The sequence below is a fragment of the Zootoca vivipara genome, chromosome 2, assembly GCF_965207765.1.
Source record: "Zootoca vivipara chromosome 2, rZooViv2.hap1.1, whole genome shotgun sequence".
NCBI lineage: Eukaryota > Metazoa > Chordata > Lepidosauria > Squamata > Lacertidae > Zootoca > Zootoca vivipara.
This window is the reverse complement of record NC_142584.1, coordinates 20,921,099-20,939,937: the sequence shown is the minus strand read 5'-3', so window position 1 is coordinate 20,939,937 and position 18,839 is coordinate 20,921,099. Positions and strand designations below refer to the sequence as shown.

At 40.7% G+C, this 18,839-nt stretch overlaps 1 protein-coding gene across 6 annotated transcripts in view; it reads right to left on the bottom strand.

The window, feature by feature from the left end:
* Nucleotides 1-18,839, bottom strand: part of CEP112 (centrosomal protein 112) — a 206,747-nt gene that overhangs the window by 118,734 nt on the left and 69,174 nt on the right. For all 6 annotated transcript variants that reach the window (XR_015947984.1, XR_015947985.1, XR_015947983.1 and 3 more), the window contains one exon: nt 3,441-3,576. Coding sequence is in view for 3 of the 6 variants with exons in the window: in XM_035104026.3 (XP_034959917.2) it covers nt 3,441-3,576 (136 nt within the window). In the remaining 3 variants the exon portion in view is untranslated. The remainder of the gene's footprint in view (nt 1-3,440; nt 3,577-18,839) is intronic.

Genomic DNA, 18,839 nt, shown 5'->3' with positions numbered 1-18,839 from the left:
ATAGCTACATAAAAAAGAAGATAATTCTTTCTGATACAACATTGTACTATGAACAGAAATTTAAGAATATAAAAGCCATTGGTTTAGAACTGCAAAATTTTACCAGGTTGATCCTTTTTGCATGCACTGCAGCAGAACCTTAAGGTTTAACTGGGCTTCAATGTTAACTAGAACAAATGTGAAGTCTACCTTAGCACCTGGACCCAGGCTATTTAGCACACCGAATCCCTGTGACCAATGACACAGGTGGATTTAATCAATTCAAAAATAACACCAAACCACGATCATGCATTAAATGATTAGCCATGTGCTCAAATGCTCTCAATTACCCCTCATGTTCTGCTGGATTAAACCACAGAGCCTAAGGCTTGCCGATCAAAAGGTCAGCGGTTCGAATCCCTGTGACAGGGTGAGCTCCCCTTGCTCAGTCCCTGCTCCTGCCAACCTAGCAGTTTGAAAGCACATCAAAGTGCAAGTAGATAAATAGGTACCACTCTGGCGGGAAGGTAAATGGCGTTTCTGTGCGCTGCTCTGGTTTCACCAGAAGCGGCTTAGTCATGCTGGCCACATGACCTGGAAGCTGTACGCCGGCTCCCTCGGTCTATAGAGCGAGATGAGCACCACAACCCCAGAGTTGTCCGTGACTGGAATTAACGGTCAGGGATCCCTTTACTTTTAATTTCTTAGTCTGCTCATAATCTGCTGGTTCTGATGTAACAGCAAGGAACAATTTGACCAAAATATGTTCTAAAACTCAGGCGGTAGGAAATATGTGTAGGTTGGCTATCAGACACACAAGTTGGCAGGTGCACCAACATTTCCTCAAGGAGTCTCTTATGCAGAATCATGAATTTTTGACTGATTAACAGAGGATTATATTTACTTCAAACAAGTCTTTGTCTCCATGGGCCAGGCTGCTTCTGTGTCTATGCTGCATATAGATACAGTTTGCTGACAAATCCCAGACACTGGGAGATGATCCCAAGTGTATATTATTGCCCCGTTAAAATGAACCTGCACTTGCCCTAGTCCCATTTTTCTTAGATCACGTAGTGACTTCTGGAGAGTTCTCAGCCAATTTTGCCTGTAAGAATACCACTACAGCTAAGACTGGCTAAGTATTCATGACTTCTTAAAACTGATTCCATCACCATCTATCAAAAACAGTGAGTTTGTGTGCTTATCTATGTAAAACGAGTGTAGATAAGCTTTTAAAGCCTAAGGACCACATATCAATGGTGGGTAAAGCCAATGAATGGGTATGCATACACAAACACACATACAGACCACATAACGCATCCCCATGCGCAAACAGCCACCTCTCCCTCTCTCTTCCACACACAAATACACATGCACAAATAAATACACACACCATTTACAGCCTTCCCCTCTCCAGAATATACAATGAAAAAGATAGAGTTTTCACCCACACCAGCACTGGAGTGGAGGTAAATGCTGCATTTTACTCTTAATGACTTGAGGCAAGGGAAGAGAGATGTAGAAAGGGGCTAAAGGGCTTCCCTGCTGGCCCACCCCAACCCCCCAAATCTGCCTATTGAGCACAGACATTTGAGAAGGGCAAACCCATACATGGAGGGTTTCACAGAAATTGAACCTGTGCATGAAGTTCCAGCTCCCAAAATCTATGCATATATTGTTCTCAAGCTTGGATGTCCACAGTCAACATATGGACATCGGGGTGAGATAAGAAATAACATGACCTTGGGAGCAAAGGCAGATTAACATGTGAAGGAGGGTTGCTGTTTTGCCCAAGCACTACCACCAGTGGTCTCTGGAAAGTTCAAGTCGCTTGGGTCTTTAAATAGGTGATTTTCCTGAGTGATCTTATGGGCAGCCAAATATTGTTGCTGTTGTTGTTTAGTCATCTTAGTCGTGTTTGATTCTCCATGACCCCATGAACCAGAGCATACTCCCCACTACCCCTCAGTCAAATAGGACTCCTTAATTCAACAACTGTAACTGTGATGAGCATGGATGTGGGAGCTGCTGAAGGAATCAGCCACAGAACTCAGTATATGCCTGAGTTCCCTACGCAGTACAGATGTTTCCAAGAAAAGAGACTCTCTTTATCATAGGTCTATTCAGTGCTTTTTTCTGGGGGTACGCAGGGGTACTCATATCCCTAAACATTTTGTGAATTTAAGTCTGGCCTCAATGAGGGGCAGTATTTCAATATGAATAGGAAAATGGGAGTACCCCTAAACATTTTTAAAGAAAAAAAGCCCTGGGTCTATTTATTTTATTGGGTGGTTTTTTTAAAAAAAAAAGTTTGTGGCTTCTTCAGCAGCTCCAGAGTGTAGACTATGTGTACTCCCCAGTGTACAGATTATCCACAAATAGCTGGCAAATGTGATGTTCCTTCCCACCAGGGGTTCCTTTGTGGGGGGAGAGGGGGTGCCTCACTGCTCTTCCATCCAACTTGGCTTCTTTCTGCCCAACACCTAACATCTGGAGACACCATCTCCTGCAGCTATCAATTTGCCTCCCATTTTTTCTAACTAAAAATTAAGCTATTTACTGGTTTCATAAGTGTATCAATATACACATACACAACCAGTGAACCACTGAACAAGGCTATATTGCACTATATGTATACTGAGACAAATACTTTAGAGTTTCTGGAGTAATTGCACTCTTGTTTCACATTTCTCTCCCACCCATCACTGGTATATTGCCGCATCCCTCTGTTTCCACTTGCCTATAAAAAAATTGGCTGGCAAATCCTTCCTCCTATCTATCCCAGTGGTACAGGGTTCCCTCAAACTCACTCAGAAAACAGAGCCTCACATGACAATGGGTTCCCCCCCTCCTTTTGTTTTAAAAATATATCATTTGCCATGCTTACATGGCCCTTTCTCCATTTCTTTTCATTTGCCTTAAACAGTCATTGTGCTGCTGCTTCCGAGAATATACCTATGACCCTTTCACAGGAAATATTGTGCCTTACCTGCACTGCAAGACTGAAATTAAATGCAAGTGGCTTCAGTAATGAAGTGAGGAGAAAGGTTTCCTACCATGCCAGACTTTCACATTATCGCAACAGTGAGATTGGCTAGATAGATACATCTAAAGTGAATTTTCCATTAAAAAGAAGAAATAAGAGATGTGAAAAATGGGAGATAAGATGCAACCCAGAACAATGCAAAAACTAGTATTTTATTCTTGGAACTTCTGGAAAAAAGCCCTAATCAGTAATACTGCTATGGATAGTTTTATAGCAATGTCAATCCTGGCTTTGTTATAAAGATAAATCAATGGCTAACATCCTTTTTTTCTGACTTGCTGGCAAAGCCATTGCATTGTGAAAGAGTTTGATGTAGCACTATCAAGTGAAGTATGTTTCTGGAAATATAAGATGAGAATATGCTTCCCCACTGAGACAGATAGTTGCAGAAAGGCTGGCATTGTGACCTCCTCACCTGCTCTTTCATTTCAGCATAGACTTTTTCTGAGTTCAGCTCCACCTGCCGCTTAAACTCCTCCAGGGCAGCATCAGCCTGCTGGGCATGCAGCCTCTGTACCTCCATCGCCCGAGTCAGCTGCTCCTCCTTCTCCCTAGAAAGTCAGAGAAATTTTTCATAGTTCAAGTATCAAATAAAAGAACATGTGCGCTTGTGTAGAAAAAAGGCCGTTAACCCTATCCATTTAAAGTAGTACTCAGGCTTTAATTTCCTGTCCATGGTTATGCCAAACTTCCCTTAGCAATACTTTGAAGGAGAGAACAACAAGTTGGATGGTAAATCAGAGATTATTTTCACTTGCTCATTGAGCAAAAAGAGCCCAAACATAGGACTAGGCTCTCGTGCACGTTATTTCACCTTCAAAGTTTTCAGCTATACCAAGGAAGCTTAAGTAGTGCAGCTTTATTGTACCCCATAGAACTCTTTTCTTTAATCTTCCATTAAGTAACGTTAACACATCATCCAAAGATATTTAATCAAGAAAACATTTGGAATATATATGCCTGCATTGTTACAGTATATGCCTACATTAACACATCAACAGAAGTATATCCCCTCCACCATCTCCTCTAAGAAAGAAAGAGGATTACTTGCTGCCTGGTATACGTCAGATTATTAAGTATGGAGAACATGACACACATTGGGATCTTCTCAAGTCAATTTAGTGAAAACTCCTAATGCGCAGTTATGATATCAATTCAGCATTTGCATGGGTGACACAACTTATGCTTCAAAAGAGTATGATTATCCCTAGTCACTTTATCTTAATGTCAAACAGTGAACACTAATTTTTAAAGACTAAAGATGCAGCTTTCAGGAGCATTAGAAACTGAAGTATCACAACTGACCATAATATGGTCTTTTTCAGAATTATGCACAGGTTCTTATTCTCGTAACAACCTTTGATCTTGGTATGATGCATGCAGCTGGCATGTTTTAAAGCAATATATCATTCCCTCTATTTCCGAAATTCAGAGGTGGGTGTAGATTCTTACATATCCGAAATCGCACCATCCATGCACAAAAGGGCAGGCTTAGAGAAACTCCAGTGATTGCAGACGTACAAAAAAGAATGGAAGGAAACAGTCCAAAGTAACCCAATGATGACTGAATGTGCTCAGGGGACACTTTATGCTGCCTGTTGGTCAGGGGGAATGGAAAACTAGGTGGCAAGACCGGAGCAACTCCCTAGAAGAGAAAATGAATAGTTGGCTGGAGCACCAAACAGAAGCACTCCACATCGCAGGTCCTATTTGTCCATGAATACAAGCATGCCTATTTTCAATTCTCCTTGTATTTATGGTATAAGATATTGTTTATACTTCATTTCCTCCCAACGTCTCTCTTATATGTGAGCATTCTTAGGTGGTGGTGTTTTTTCTTTAAAAAAAGACTGCTATTTTGTGAGAATAAAACAAATCTGATTTTTACACACACACACCCAGTCTAGGACTCATACCTAACTTGCTTTCTTTATGGTTTTAATATAACAATACATGCGTGTAATATATCTATTTTATGTTTATTTTATTTAGAAAGCTGCTAACCTTTTTTTTTATAAACTCAAAACGGCTGACAAAAACAATTACCGTATATTCCAGCGTATAAGACGACCCCCAACTTTTCCAGTTAAAATATAGAGTTTGGGATATACTTGCCGTATAAGAAATACAACCCGGCATATGATGACCCCCGACTTTTGAGAAGATTTTCCTGGGTTAAAAAGTAATCTTATACACAGGAATATACAGTATACACAAAACAGATGCCTGCTTTTGTTTTTCCAGATTTGTATATTTGTAAATAAATTTCTTTGCTAGCTTTGCCTTTATATATAGCAAAATTATTACTTTTTAAATACATTTCCATTTCTACAGATCTGCATACCGACATATTTCTACACTGTTATGAAGTCACAATGATTTCTACTGTAAACATATCGAACTGAATTTGATATAACTGACAGGCTATCTGTCGTTGTGTGTGTGTGTGTGTGTGTGTGTGTGTGTGTGTGTGTGTGAAAGATTGATTAAACTCACAGGTTATACATTTCAACAAAAAAAGGCTCATAAGCATGTAAACTCTAGAATAATTTCCACTAGGTTTAGATAGAAGTTTTGAAAGGTTTGGAGTGTTAGTTTTTAAAATAATAATAATAATGATCTAAAGTATGTCTTTTAAAGATAGTGGTTAATTTCAGCTTTGGCTGCACTACCTAGAAGGAAGTTCCATTGAATTCCGACGTGTGTAGAACTGCAGTCTAACACTGCCATTCAACACACACACACACACACACACACACACACACACCCCACATACACATACTTTGTGCGGGGCTGGATTGTGTGCAGCTTTTTGTCCCACCTACCAAATGGGCAGGTAGGCAGAATGGCTGCTGGTGGGTTCCTCACTAATAGAAACCTGTAGAAAGTCCTGAAAAGGCCCCTTTTCATGAGTGCATCAGACCCAATTCAGGCTGAATTCTGCTCTAGCTCCAAGCTTTCATCCCGGATGCTGTGAGCAACAGGGCTGCTTATACAGTGTTGGTCCCACCGTTCTGTTAAGCGCTGCCAACTTGCAAAGCCAGGGTTTTGATAGCACCCTTACCAAACATGAAAAACAACTTGCTGCAAATTGCTATTTAGGAAAACATGTACTTGGGCAGAGTCATCAACATTCAGCCCACTCGAAAGAAAACAAATAAAAACAGAATAATAGAACTGTATAGTTGGAAGGGATTCTGAGGACCATCTTATTCAACCCGCTACAATGATGGAATATGCAGCCGACTCATACGGGGATCGAACCTGCAACCTTGCCTCCTGTGAAACCCTTTGGGTTGAAGGGACACAAAGAGGCGAACATAAGGTGCCGATGAACTGAAAACATGACATTCAATGTTATTGCCCTTGAATATGCAAAGTACGTTTTTCTTCTCAGACTGTTGGCTGATACTTACATTATCATTCTAAACCAACCAACACACTTCATCTTACTCTCTGTGATAACTGCATTGAAATCTGTTGTGCTTCAGGAATCTGATTTCATTTCTGATGTATTTCAACCATCAACCTCTTGAGAAGTTGCCAGCCAGGAATCAGCTTCCATTGATTTTCCAGGGTGCAGAAGCCAGTTCTAAATCTACAGCAATAATTTGTAGTTCGCAACTTTTCCCCTCCAGGATATTGAGAAGGGTTGTTTCCATGAAGCATTAAAATATTCACTTTGAAGGTCTCCCTCCCACCCCCGGTATTACTTGTTGCAGTGCCCAATACAATACAGTTACATCGCTCAAATCCTTTAAAAACTGAGCTGGCATGAATATTAAAAGCACGAATTTAATCTTTGGCCTCAATTTATTTGTAAGGGAAAAAATTCTTTCATCTCAATGTATAAAGGATATGGTTACAGAATTAGCAGAATTGCGTAAATAATCTCCATTTAAACATGACTATGAAGTCTAAATAACAATTTAAGGAAGAAATGTACAAATAAAATGGGAATATGTATTCTAAATACTTGCTTCCAAAATATAAAAACACTCTGTACAGAAGAGATGATACCAAAATATTCACAATAAGATCAACTAAAACAGTGGTTCCCAACAGGTGGTCCGGGGACCCCCAGGGGTCCGCGAGCTATGCCAGAGGGGTCCGCAAGATGCTATTAGAATAAAAAATATATTAAATATATTTCGTATGATAACAGATTTTTTGTTTTGGCCACTTCCTGCATGAGCAGAGTCTAACGCAAAACTAGAATTGGATAGAGGCAGTAGTTCTGCTGTATGCCGTTAGGTGGCGCTTTACAAACACTACTGTTTTGCAAAGAGGCGGCGCGTGCATTCTACTAACGCTCACCTCCCCAATATGCTTTGCGTGCGTCGGCTTCATTTGTGCGCTACTGCGCAGGTACCCTGTCTTCTCCATTCCCCTCCCTCCTCCCTGGCACGCGCTGCCTCTTTGCAAAACAGTAGTGTTTGTAAACAAAGCGTTTTTTCGCGGAAGCTACAGTTCGCGTAGTTAAAAATGGACCGTTGCTTAAAAAGTGGTTCGTTAAAACGACAAAGGCCTACAGATGAAGAGGAAGATAATGCATTTGATGTTCAAGCAATGGGGGTCCTTGTCACAATAGCGGCTTGATGAGGGGTCCTCGAGAAAATTTTGTTGGGAACCCCTGAACTAAAACAAGGGGTGATCCAATGGTTGGTAGACTAATAATCTCAGAATATATTTGCGGTTTACTACATGTCAAAACACAAACAATTACTTGTAATAACCACCGCAACTCAACAGTAACTTTGTGCATAAGGTAAAGGGCAAATCAATTAACAGAACAACTATTTCAGCATTTGAAAAGTCCTCCGGAATAACTTGCCATTTGATATCACTTATTTCAGATATTAAAAAGCCACAAGAAACACTAGGGCAGGGGTGTCAAACTCAAATTCATCGGGGGCCGCATCAGCAGTTTGGTCACCCTCAAAGGGCCAGTTGTATCTGTAGGACTATGTGTCCACTCTTTATTATCATAAATTATTGTCACTGCATTCAATTATTACTGTTTTTTGTAATAATGTAAGCAATAACTAACATAGTCAGAATAATGGCAAGTAGATATTCAAATGTACAATTATTGTACAATTTATTGAAAAATGATTTTTGGTAACTGCACTGGGTGGTGGAGGCTCGCTAGGGTTTCATGCAGGAGCTTTGCAGAGCTACTGGTACCTGGAGATGCTGGGGTCCTTCTGCATGCAGGACAGATGTTCTGCCAGTGAGCCACCACCCTTCACCAAAGGGACTGGCTGAGGTTGACTCACTGGAGCTGTTCTCCTGGTTCCAGGGTTTAAGGGCCAGAAGTATAAAGCAGCATCCTATGTTTCTGAGGAGAGGGAGAGGGAGGGGAGGGAAGGGAAGGAAGGCACTGCTGGGTGCTTTGTCTGTGCTTCAGCAGCAGCAGCAGCCGTTTCCAGGCGCCGAGCCGTGGCAGGAGGAGGATTCAAAGTGCTACAGAGCACTGCTGCGTCGCAGAGGCTCAGGACTCTCCGTGTGGCGCTGCTGGGCGCTGACCCGGCAAGCTGCCTCCTCCTTCTCCTGCTGTGGCTCGGGGTGCTCCACGCAGCGCTGCTCCGGCCACCTTTCTACCCCTCCCCCCAGGCCCCAGCTGTTTGTTGGCGCGGTGCTTCAGCAGCAAGATCCCGCTGCTGGGTCCCGCTGGCTGGGGCACTTGGCGGGCCACATGATGAGGTCTGGCGGGCCGGATTTGGCCCCCGGGCCTTGTGTTTGACACCCATGCACTAGGGAGATAAGACCTTGCAACTGACTCAGTTGGTTTAACAGGTCCACAGGATTCTGTTCAAAACCCAATATATCAAGCCAGCCTTATCTCTTCCCCCACTTTGCCCTAAAACACCTCATAATCTGAATGGATTGATGTTTGAATGGTGTACAAATTTCCCAACACAGGATAAAAGTTTAAAAGTTTATCAGGCAGAATATGTTTCTGCACTCCACTCCAGGGACAAACTTTATGAAATACTGTACCAATAAAACTCACTAGCAAGAGTATGCATTACAAGGAAAATCCTGAGAAACTTTGTTCAGGAACTTGATTTCTTCTCTTAAACTTTTTCAATTTATTTATACCTCTCAGACAAAACACACTCAGACAAAACACACACACACACACACACACACACACACACACACACACCTCAAAACCTCCTGGGTATTCTAATTACTATTCCTGCCCAAAAGAAAGGGAGCAACCTCTGCAGGTTTTAATAAATCAAATACGAATCATTTTTATCTTTTGTCTTAAGGTACTTAAGTACTTGAAAGTATCAGGAGCTTGCAGCATTTGTCATTTATTTCTCAATCCATCCCAGAGACCTAAAACGACCCACCAAGCTGCTTAACACAAGCCACTAAAACATCAACCTAAACCTGGATGATACACGTATTCTGACAAAAATAAAGAGGAAGAGTGGCCCTCATGTTGCTAAGCAACAGTCACTAAGCCAAGGCTACCACTGGAAATTCCAGGTACTTTACAGACAGAAGAGACCGGTGGCTGTAATGGAAGTCAAGAAATGAAGAGCCATTGCAAAAGGAAGAATGCGTATGTTCACATTTCTCAGACTTGGTAGACAAAGGAAAAGCCCAATTTTCTGCAAACTATTTCCACTCTTCCATCTTGGTCAAGGACCTTCCCATCCAGCCTTACTTTCTCCCAAGAAGCTTTCCATAGGAAGGAACAATCCTATGTTTCTTTTCTTAATGACAACTGTAGAATAAGGGTTTGGAATAGTCCATTTCTGTTTGGTATCACAGTTCCAAAGTATACTTCCAGGAGAGCCTCATATTTCTCCGACTTTACTAAGTGATAGGGAAATGATGATCTAGCTCCTGTACTAAAGATTTGTGCACATCTTTAGTATCTCAGCATACTCCTGAGATGCTACAACTGCTATGTGGCTGAATAGACTGTAAATTAATAGAGTAAAACACAGCAGCTTCCATCTAGACATTTTAAAGTGTTTACAAACAGCTGTAAATCTTCTGAGAAGTAGCCAGATATTTTTTCCTGTAGTTTATTGTATTATACATACAAAATATTGTGGGTTGTTGTTAGTAAATACATTGAAAGAAATCATACAAATGAGCTTATAAATGACGCTCCCTATATGAGGATATGGAAATAGATCTGAAAGATCTGTCAGGCACCTTGATAAAATATTACATATGAAAATATTCTGCACCCTGGTCTCTCATCTTCCTGACTTCTTTGCATCTTCAAAAGAACTGTCACGATCAGTTCTGATATTATATATTCTACTATTCTAAGGCAGAGGGATGCATGCCTTCTTCTCTAAAACAGGCCACTATGAATCACCCAACATTATTATAGGGCTTCTATCCATGGAAATAACTGCGGACTTTTGAACTTTTGGCTGGTGAAAAGATTTTAAAATACAGGGTAATATATGTTTATTTTGTAGGGTATAAACAGATGTGCCCGGGGGGGGGGGCTTAAACTCTTATTTGGAAACAGACTCTTGTTCCCACTTCTAGGGATGTGCACTGGAACACATGTATCCTCAAACATGCCAACGTTTCTGTTCTCATATTGCAGAACACACAAATGCGAACAAAATGTAACAGCCATCAACTGGTGACTTAGACACATTTTCAACACTATTTTAGCCTCATATACTAGCATGCTATGTTTTCACCTTTATACCACAATGATGCTTAACTGTTGTTTAAAGTGATATGTAAACCAGTTTACAGACATGTGCATAGACAACATACTAGTAGGGCATTCCAAAGAAGGGAAGTTCTATTTGCACCGCCTTTATCCAGCTTTTTCTCCCCACTGAGCCACATTATTTAAGTCTTGGAGCTCAAAGAAACCTGATCAGACAGAGGATGAGATTATGGACACCCCTTAGTTCCCCAAGGCACCTTCTTGGCATGCTACACTGACTCAGTACTTCTCAGGTTCATGTATAGAAAAGGACACCACTGAGCCATATGAGCATCCTTCCAAGCACAAGCACAGCATCCCCATGATGAAGGACTGTATCCTTCATATTTGTGCTATTTTTCTGTCCTTTAATTGTGGGGGGAAACAGACAATAAACTGCATAATTAAAGATAAGCCTTTTTATAACTATTCACTGGAGTTAAGATGTAATTAAATACATTATTTAAGCAGCAGTTATCAAAATCAAAGAATGGCCATCTTTTACAGCAAAAAAAATCCCAACCATATGGAATATGTGCAGAATTACTATTTTTGTTCAGGGAAGGGGGAGGATGGGAAGAGACAGTGTGAAGTCATTCAAGCAGAATGATAACTAAACCAAACCCAGATCAAAGGAATAAAGAAGAAAGGCTGAAATGTGAAGCTGAAATATTTATTGCCTTCAAAACATCATCCCTGTCCTGTCCCTGGGCACTTTAATATTGTGAAGTTGCTAGAAAGCATTCTAAGTTGCATTCATCACTGCAGACAAATGAACCAAAAATTTAAGGAGACCACAGGCTTGTTCATTATTCAGTGGTTCTGAATCTAATATGGAATTTCTTGTTTAGAGTGGAAGAAAGCAAGCATTTAATTGAAGAGTTGTATACAGTTTTGTGTATTTCGTGATGTTAACATCAAATAATCTGTATGCAGCATTTTTAGTACTAAACTAAGCCACAACTGAAAACTCCTTTGGGTATTATTATTAATATTAGCATATCAAAAATACAAAATTAAAAGTACATAATCCCCATATCCTATATACTAATAATGAATTAATTATCAGAGCATGGATACTTTTGCAACCAAAACAGCACCATCCATGCACAAGAGAAAGGTTCCAGTGAGCTTAGAGGTACTCAACAGAAGAACAAAAGATATTTTAAGTAGGCAAAACCCTGAAGGGCACCCCAAGGAGGACTGAGCATGTTTGGTGGGCAAGAAATGCTGACTGATTGTTGGTTGGGTTGGGGGACTGGCAAATGAAAATCTGATGGGAGTGGTAATAGAATGGAGAATTAGAGGAGAGCAGCCAACTGGCTGGAACAATGAATATGGGGACTCCACACTACAACTTAATATTACAGATCTGACTGGTCCATCATAAGTACATAATTGTGAGTTGCCATAAGTACAAATTACAAATCTAGCTGCAGCATTGTGGAAACAGTTTTAAAACAAAAACAATAAGGGAAACATTTAGCAATTGATAATAAACATAATAAACAGCAAATGCTTCCGTTATTCTGATGTCCAGTCTCTTCTAATAGCTAATAGAAAGCTCTCTTATTTTTGAATGACCATTTCTATATTATCAAGAAGTTTGTTAATTTAACCATCCTTGAAGGAGTCTACACACTGAAGACAGTGAACTCCAAAATCACAAAGGCGTCCACAGGAAAAGATGGAAACCAGTACTTCCAAATTGCAAACTTGATCTTTCAAGCCCTATTCAGAACAGGTTGACACCTTAACACTGGAACAATTTGTTTCTTAACGAGGAGCAATTATGTTTGCCCACATTCTACAGTCCATCAGGACCAACACAGCCTCCCCAAGGAGATACAGAGCTGAATGTTAGGGGCAGCATACTCCAGCTCCTGGATAATCTCGGATAAAACATCTGGGACTCCGGAGTTGGCTGCCATAAATATGTCAGCTTTTGCAAAGATACAGCATAGCCATTTAAAAGCCAATACTTTTAAAAGTGAGATAAAAGTTTATTCACTACTGGAAACAACTGGGCTCCATTAGATTAACTGACCAACGTGCTACTCTATAATGTTGATTAGAAATTGCTGAATGTTTCTCCTCCTAGTTTTTGGCTTTGGCAGTTTAAAATCTATTTTCACAATGCTGTTTGTAAAATATAATGGTCTGTTTGTAAAATATAATGGATTATAGACTATGGAAGGATTGTTAGGTGTTTTAATGTGTGTTTTTAATATGGTATCCAGTTGTTAAATACAAAGGAGACAGGCAAAAAGGTAAAAGCATTGAACTGGCATCTCCCATTGCTATCTCCTAGAATCCTAACAGTACCCTGTTTCTCATATTTTAAGACATACCCATAAAATAAGCCATAGCAGGATTTTTTAGCATTCAAGGAATATAAGCTATACCCCGAAAATAAGACATAGTGATAGGCGCAGCAGCAATGCCGGCCGTGGCAGGAGGAGGAGGAAAAAAATAAGACATCCCTTGAAAATAAGCCATAGTGTGTTTTTTTGAGGAAAAAATAAATATAAGACATGTCTTATAATATGAGAAACACGGTATGATACAGTTATTTTTCTGGATTGCTTATGAAAGCATCATGTTACTTATTTCAACCCCATTTTAACATATAAGCAGGCTTAGAATATAAGCATAGTACAGTATGTGGTTTATATGTATCAGTCTAGGATGGCGAAGTAAACTTGCTTCTCCACCCTCAGCCCTACTGGAAGTGGCATTTACCGTCTTGCTGAGTTATGGGGAAATATGTTGCTGTTTCCCAGCCTCAATGTGCCAGACGGGGTGATTTTACTGCTCCTCTCAGCCATGTGGAGGGCTGGGAAACATGAGGAGAGCTCAGAGAGCCAATTAGCCTTAGGCTTAGATCCTGGTGGGTGGGGATCCTAGGGCAGACCTGGGTGAATATTTAAGGCGAGCTGCAGGGGATTGGAAACCTCACAGTTTACATCCGGCTTTCCCTCCTACCCTCCCTTTATTGCACTCGTTTATGGGCTGTCCTTTCAGAAGGCAACAACCCTGCATTGACTTTCCTTTGGGTGATTTAGTGGTCACCCAAAGGAGGAATTTGCCCTACAGAGTGATTGTCTGGGTCTGCGGGCTTGGCTTACCTGATAACAATCATCACAACTTTATAGTGGAAAAGACACTTGGTGGGATCTCCGATGGGGATGGGTGGTGGGGAGGGACTTCAGTTTGGATGGATAGCCTCCAAAATGATTTTAAGGTTCTAGAGGCATAAGAACAGTTGATAGGCACTGACATACAATGTGAGCATGCAATACGTTCAGTTACAATACCAAAACATTCTTAAAAAATTCTTCTAAAATGCTAGTTCATTTCACAGCATGTAATATTACTTTGTAACCATCAAGTTATTTATCATGGTGGTGAATCTATCACCAACTGTACCTATCCAGTTGAAGATACATCCACTAGCACATTAGAAATAGGCCTAAAGAGAAATAGGCCTAAAGAGGTTTTTTAATTTATTTATTTTTTAGTTATAAGCATCTCACTAGCATTAATAAGCCCTGTGGAGAAATAAGGCGTGGGATCAGTTTTGAAACAGTTAACGGGATACATATTCTTTTAAATGGCAACTATAAAATAAAGGTTTCCACATATTTTCTATTCTCTGTTCATACTTTACGTTGTGCCCCCTAGAGTGAGGGTCATGTCAGCATGTTCACTAGAACTAAAGGAATGTTTACAATATGATGGAAACTTTGACTGCTTTGGGACTAAATGGTTTCAGATGCTCAGAGTACCAAGTAGAGAACAGATGCTTTTTCCCAATGATTTAGGAGTAGAGGAAGAATATTAAAGTGGGGTGGGGGGAATAATCAAACTCTTCAGCCCTGCATATATCATTGTTTTTAAATCACAAAGATTACTACTCTCATCATGATACAACTCTTTTAATGAGCAGAGTACTTAGCATCTATATAATGCCACAAACACAGTACTGAGCCCCTATAACATATCAGATTTTCCATTCCATGTTAAAATGTTCAGAAACTTGGTCCCTGTGTTCAGAAACCTCAGAGCTCCTTGATCTGCAGGATAAGGACGCCAAAACAATTGTGACACCCACACTTAACAAACAACCTCAACATTCCCCAATTTAGCTATGGAGGTTCCAGAATCTCAGGGATTCACATGATACCGTCCTGGTCTACAGTGAGGCAAAGCAAGGTCTCAGGTCTTCCTGGTCTTCTGCAGTAGAGTCCTCTGAGTTAAAGGGTGTGACTACCGTATCTTCAGGCTGGGTGTGGGGTGTGAAACTCTGGTTCCTGACATATATAACAGTGAGGAACGAAAGAGTGGGCATATCCCTTATATAGTATCTAGTGGGATATCAATTCAGGCTGCTCCATGTTCAACCTCTGGCTTTCAGGTCTAAACCACAATCTCAAAGGATTGGGAAACTTCTTCCTACAGAAATGTGATGTGCTACCCAGTGGAAGCAGGAAGAAAATTGAACCTTGCCATATAAATTTTCAGAAGCTACTTCATGAATTAATATTATAAATTTTAACTGTAAGCTATTTGATGTGCAGGGCACATTAGATCAAAAACACCTATCCTAGTAACACAAGATAAGGTACATGGGTACCCAGGCCGACATGTCAAAGCACAATTTGTGAAACTATAACACTAAAGGGGAGGGGGAAGCATTCAATGTTCTAGGCCTAACAGACAAAATACAAACTGCCAAATTGCTGGGTCCAAATGGAATTCACTCAAGAGTTCTCAAAAAACCCAAATGCTGTTCTTCTGACAATAATATGTAACTTGTCCCTCATAACAGCCTCCATACCTGAGGACTGGAAAGTAGTCACTGTAACATCGATTTTTTAAAAAGGGACAAGGGCAAATAGCTGACAACTATCAGATCTTAAAGTAAAGGTAAAGACCATTAGGTCCAGTCATGGACAACTCTGGGGTTGCGTCGCTCATCTCACTTTATTGGCCGAGGGAGCCGGCGTACAGCTTCCGGGTCATGTGGCCAGCATGACTAAGCTGCTTCTGGCGAAACAAGCAGTGCACAGAAACGCCGTTTACCTTCCCGTCGGAGCGGTACCTATTTATCTACTTGCACTCTGGCGTGCTTTCGAACTGCTAGGTTGGCAGGAACAGGGACTGAGCAACGGGAGCTCACCCCGTCGCAGGGATTTGAACTGCCGACCTTCTGATCGGCAAGCCCTAGGCTCTGTGGTTTAATCCACAGGGCCACCCGCGTCCATTATCAGATCTTAGAATCACCAATATTACACCTAACATTTCAGAGCTGACAGCAAAGCAGGCTATATGGAACTAAGTTATTTGCTAATGTAATACATACCCCACTTAAAGCACAGGGTACGGTGCTCCTAACAATATCCATGTAAGTACTTAATAGGCCCTGATGTACTTAAAGAACATGCTCTGGATTTTAGTTTCATTGCATGCATACCCGTACACATTTTTAATTGGCCAGGTCATTTTGTTTATGAATGTATCTTCTTTCATCCATTTTTTTTTACTATGCTTACCATTTTTTACATTTCTTAACCTACCCAACCCAGCTTTTTCAACACACACTTAAAAACACAATTTTTCAGCATCTGGTGTATACTTTGTATATACTTATCAATGTAATCCCAGCCCCCCCCCCCCCATTTTCTGTATTCATTGCAAATGAGATTATATCCAGAAAGGTTTAGCCTACTAAGTGATCTGTCCCTCATAACATGCCATTATGATTCAACTAACATACAGTTATCAGAAAGAACCTCCCTTGCCCTAAATAATTATACTGTATAGGCATTATGTGTTCAGTCATAGTGTGTAGACATTTTAAATTACTTTCTAAAGAAACACTAACTTATATTAAAGCAATTTCCACTAAGGAGAACATGGCAGTGACTAGTTTGCCAACATTAAATATAAATCAGCATTGACAGGAAATGTGCAGCAATTACGAGAACTGCACAGCAGAAAAGAGTATTTTTTAAACATGCTTCCACTGGAAGCATAGGCACATTAACAAGAATTCAAACCCGCAAATCTGCTGGGCTGGAGCAAGTTAGGATATGGCCTATGTCCCCTGGCAGAAGGGAGTCTTTATCTGTGGAAATATCCCTACTAGCAGAAGGCTGCTGAGGACCATGAAGGCTCTGTGGCTTCAGATGGAGTGTAGCTGTGTGGAGACTGGCTGCTTGTTGCATGAGCCAGTGCCTCCCTTGAAACATGCCTTGATGGTATTCCAGGAAGGTGCTGGGGGAAAGGAACATAGCTCAAGTAAATGACCATCTCCATGCAGGGACTGCATGGCAATGGGAGTTTCACGGTCTCCCTGGACCATGCTAAGCACTCACCATGAGATATAGAAAACATTCCCCATTGCTGGTGGAAAGGGTGGCAGAGGTGCCAGGCAATTCCAGAAGCAAGAAATATGGCAGAGTCAGTTATAACGTATACAGTAAATTTAAAAATGTCACAAACAGAACATCCTAAATTTAAAGTAGCAGCGGCCACCCTGTTATTTCCTAGTTGGAAACATTTAGTTACATAATACTTTAATGCAAGAGAAGACTTTGGAATACAATGTAACTATAACTTTAATTGTCATAAAGGTAGATACAGAATAAAAAAGTAACTTACTGCAACAAACAAACTACATACTTAAAGACTGCTTCTTTATCTGATGGGCAGACTGAAAAAAACAGTCATCACAGCATGGAAATATTTTTACTGTAGACATAAGCATAACACAATTCTTTTAGAGGCTCACATTTTATTTCTTGGTTCAGAGGATTGAAAAAACAAACAAACCTTTGCTCTATTTAACTTAATAACTTTTCCTGTTCAAATCTGCATTTGTTTGCTTGAACAACACTCAATTGAATCAAACTCTGGTCATCCATTCATTCATTTGATTTCTATGCCTTCGTCCAAAGATTACAGGGCAGCTCACAACATAATACAAAATGAGAGCACAAATATAACGGAATGAAAAACAATACCCCCCCAAACACATTTTAAAGACCATGGAATGTTAATCAGCCAAAGGCCTGGTTATAAGAGAGAAATGGGACTGCTAAATTGCTCCATCTCCTTTGCTCTAGTCTACTCAAAGCCCAGCTCCATCAGGCTCCTCCCTGAATTGTCATCTAGCAACAGCCATTTAATCAGAGAACAGGGGGAGAGAAAGCGGGATCTGCAGGGGCTCTACATCAGTGTTGCTGAAAGACTCTTCCTCTACTAGAGATCTTTTCATTCCAAATGATCGCTACAAGAACTCTATGCCTAAGTTCTCTTCCCCGCCTCCATCCCTTTTCAGTTTGCATTGCCTTTTAGATCGTGAGGGGATGAGAGGGAGAATGCCCCATTGTGCAAGTCCCACTGTGCAAGGTAATGTCTTTGCACAGAGCTTGCGCTGATGGGACTCATTAGGTAATTGCTGCCCTTATGGTTTTGTTTTGGAGAAAACAAGCCATTAACAGTGTATGGTGTTTACAGTTTAGGGTAAGGTATTCTCTGCAACATCTATACCAACAAACAGTGTGGCCCTACTCAAAAGTAAGTCCAAGTGAATTCAGTGGGGTTTACTCCCAAGTAGGGATGGGGAAGAAATTCAATTTGATTCACCTTTAAAGATGAACCTGCCTAATTTCCACATTCAGAAAAAATACATAAACTGAAGCCATCCTTCAAAATTCACATTTCTACGAAATTTGCAATGCTGTTCCCCAACTAGGTAATCTGTACATAAATGTGTATACTAGGGCAAAATGGGCATAAAAATGCATTTACTGGTCAAAATTGTTGTGCAAAAACTTGTAGATTATGCAGAATTGTGTATATTCCTTTCTCCAGCAGCGCTGTTAGCAGAGGGACTCAGGAGTAGTGGTGGTTTCACCAGCGATATACCGCTGAGTGAAATCAACATTGCACTCTCCCCTCATACGACGCCGAGGAAGAAACAAGCTGTATTGGCGAGGCGACGATACAGCTTGTTCCTCCCTCTGCATCTTTAAACTGCTCGACTGAGGATGAATGTGCAGCTGCTCTTACCTCAACCAAGCAGTGAAAGGAGCCCCC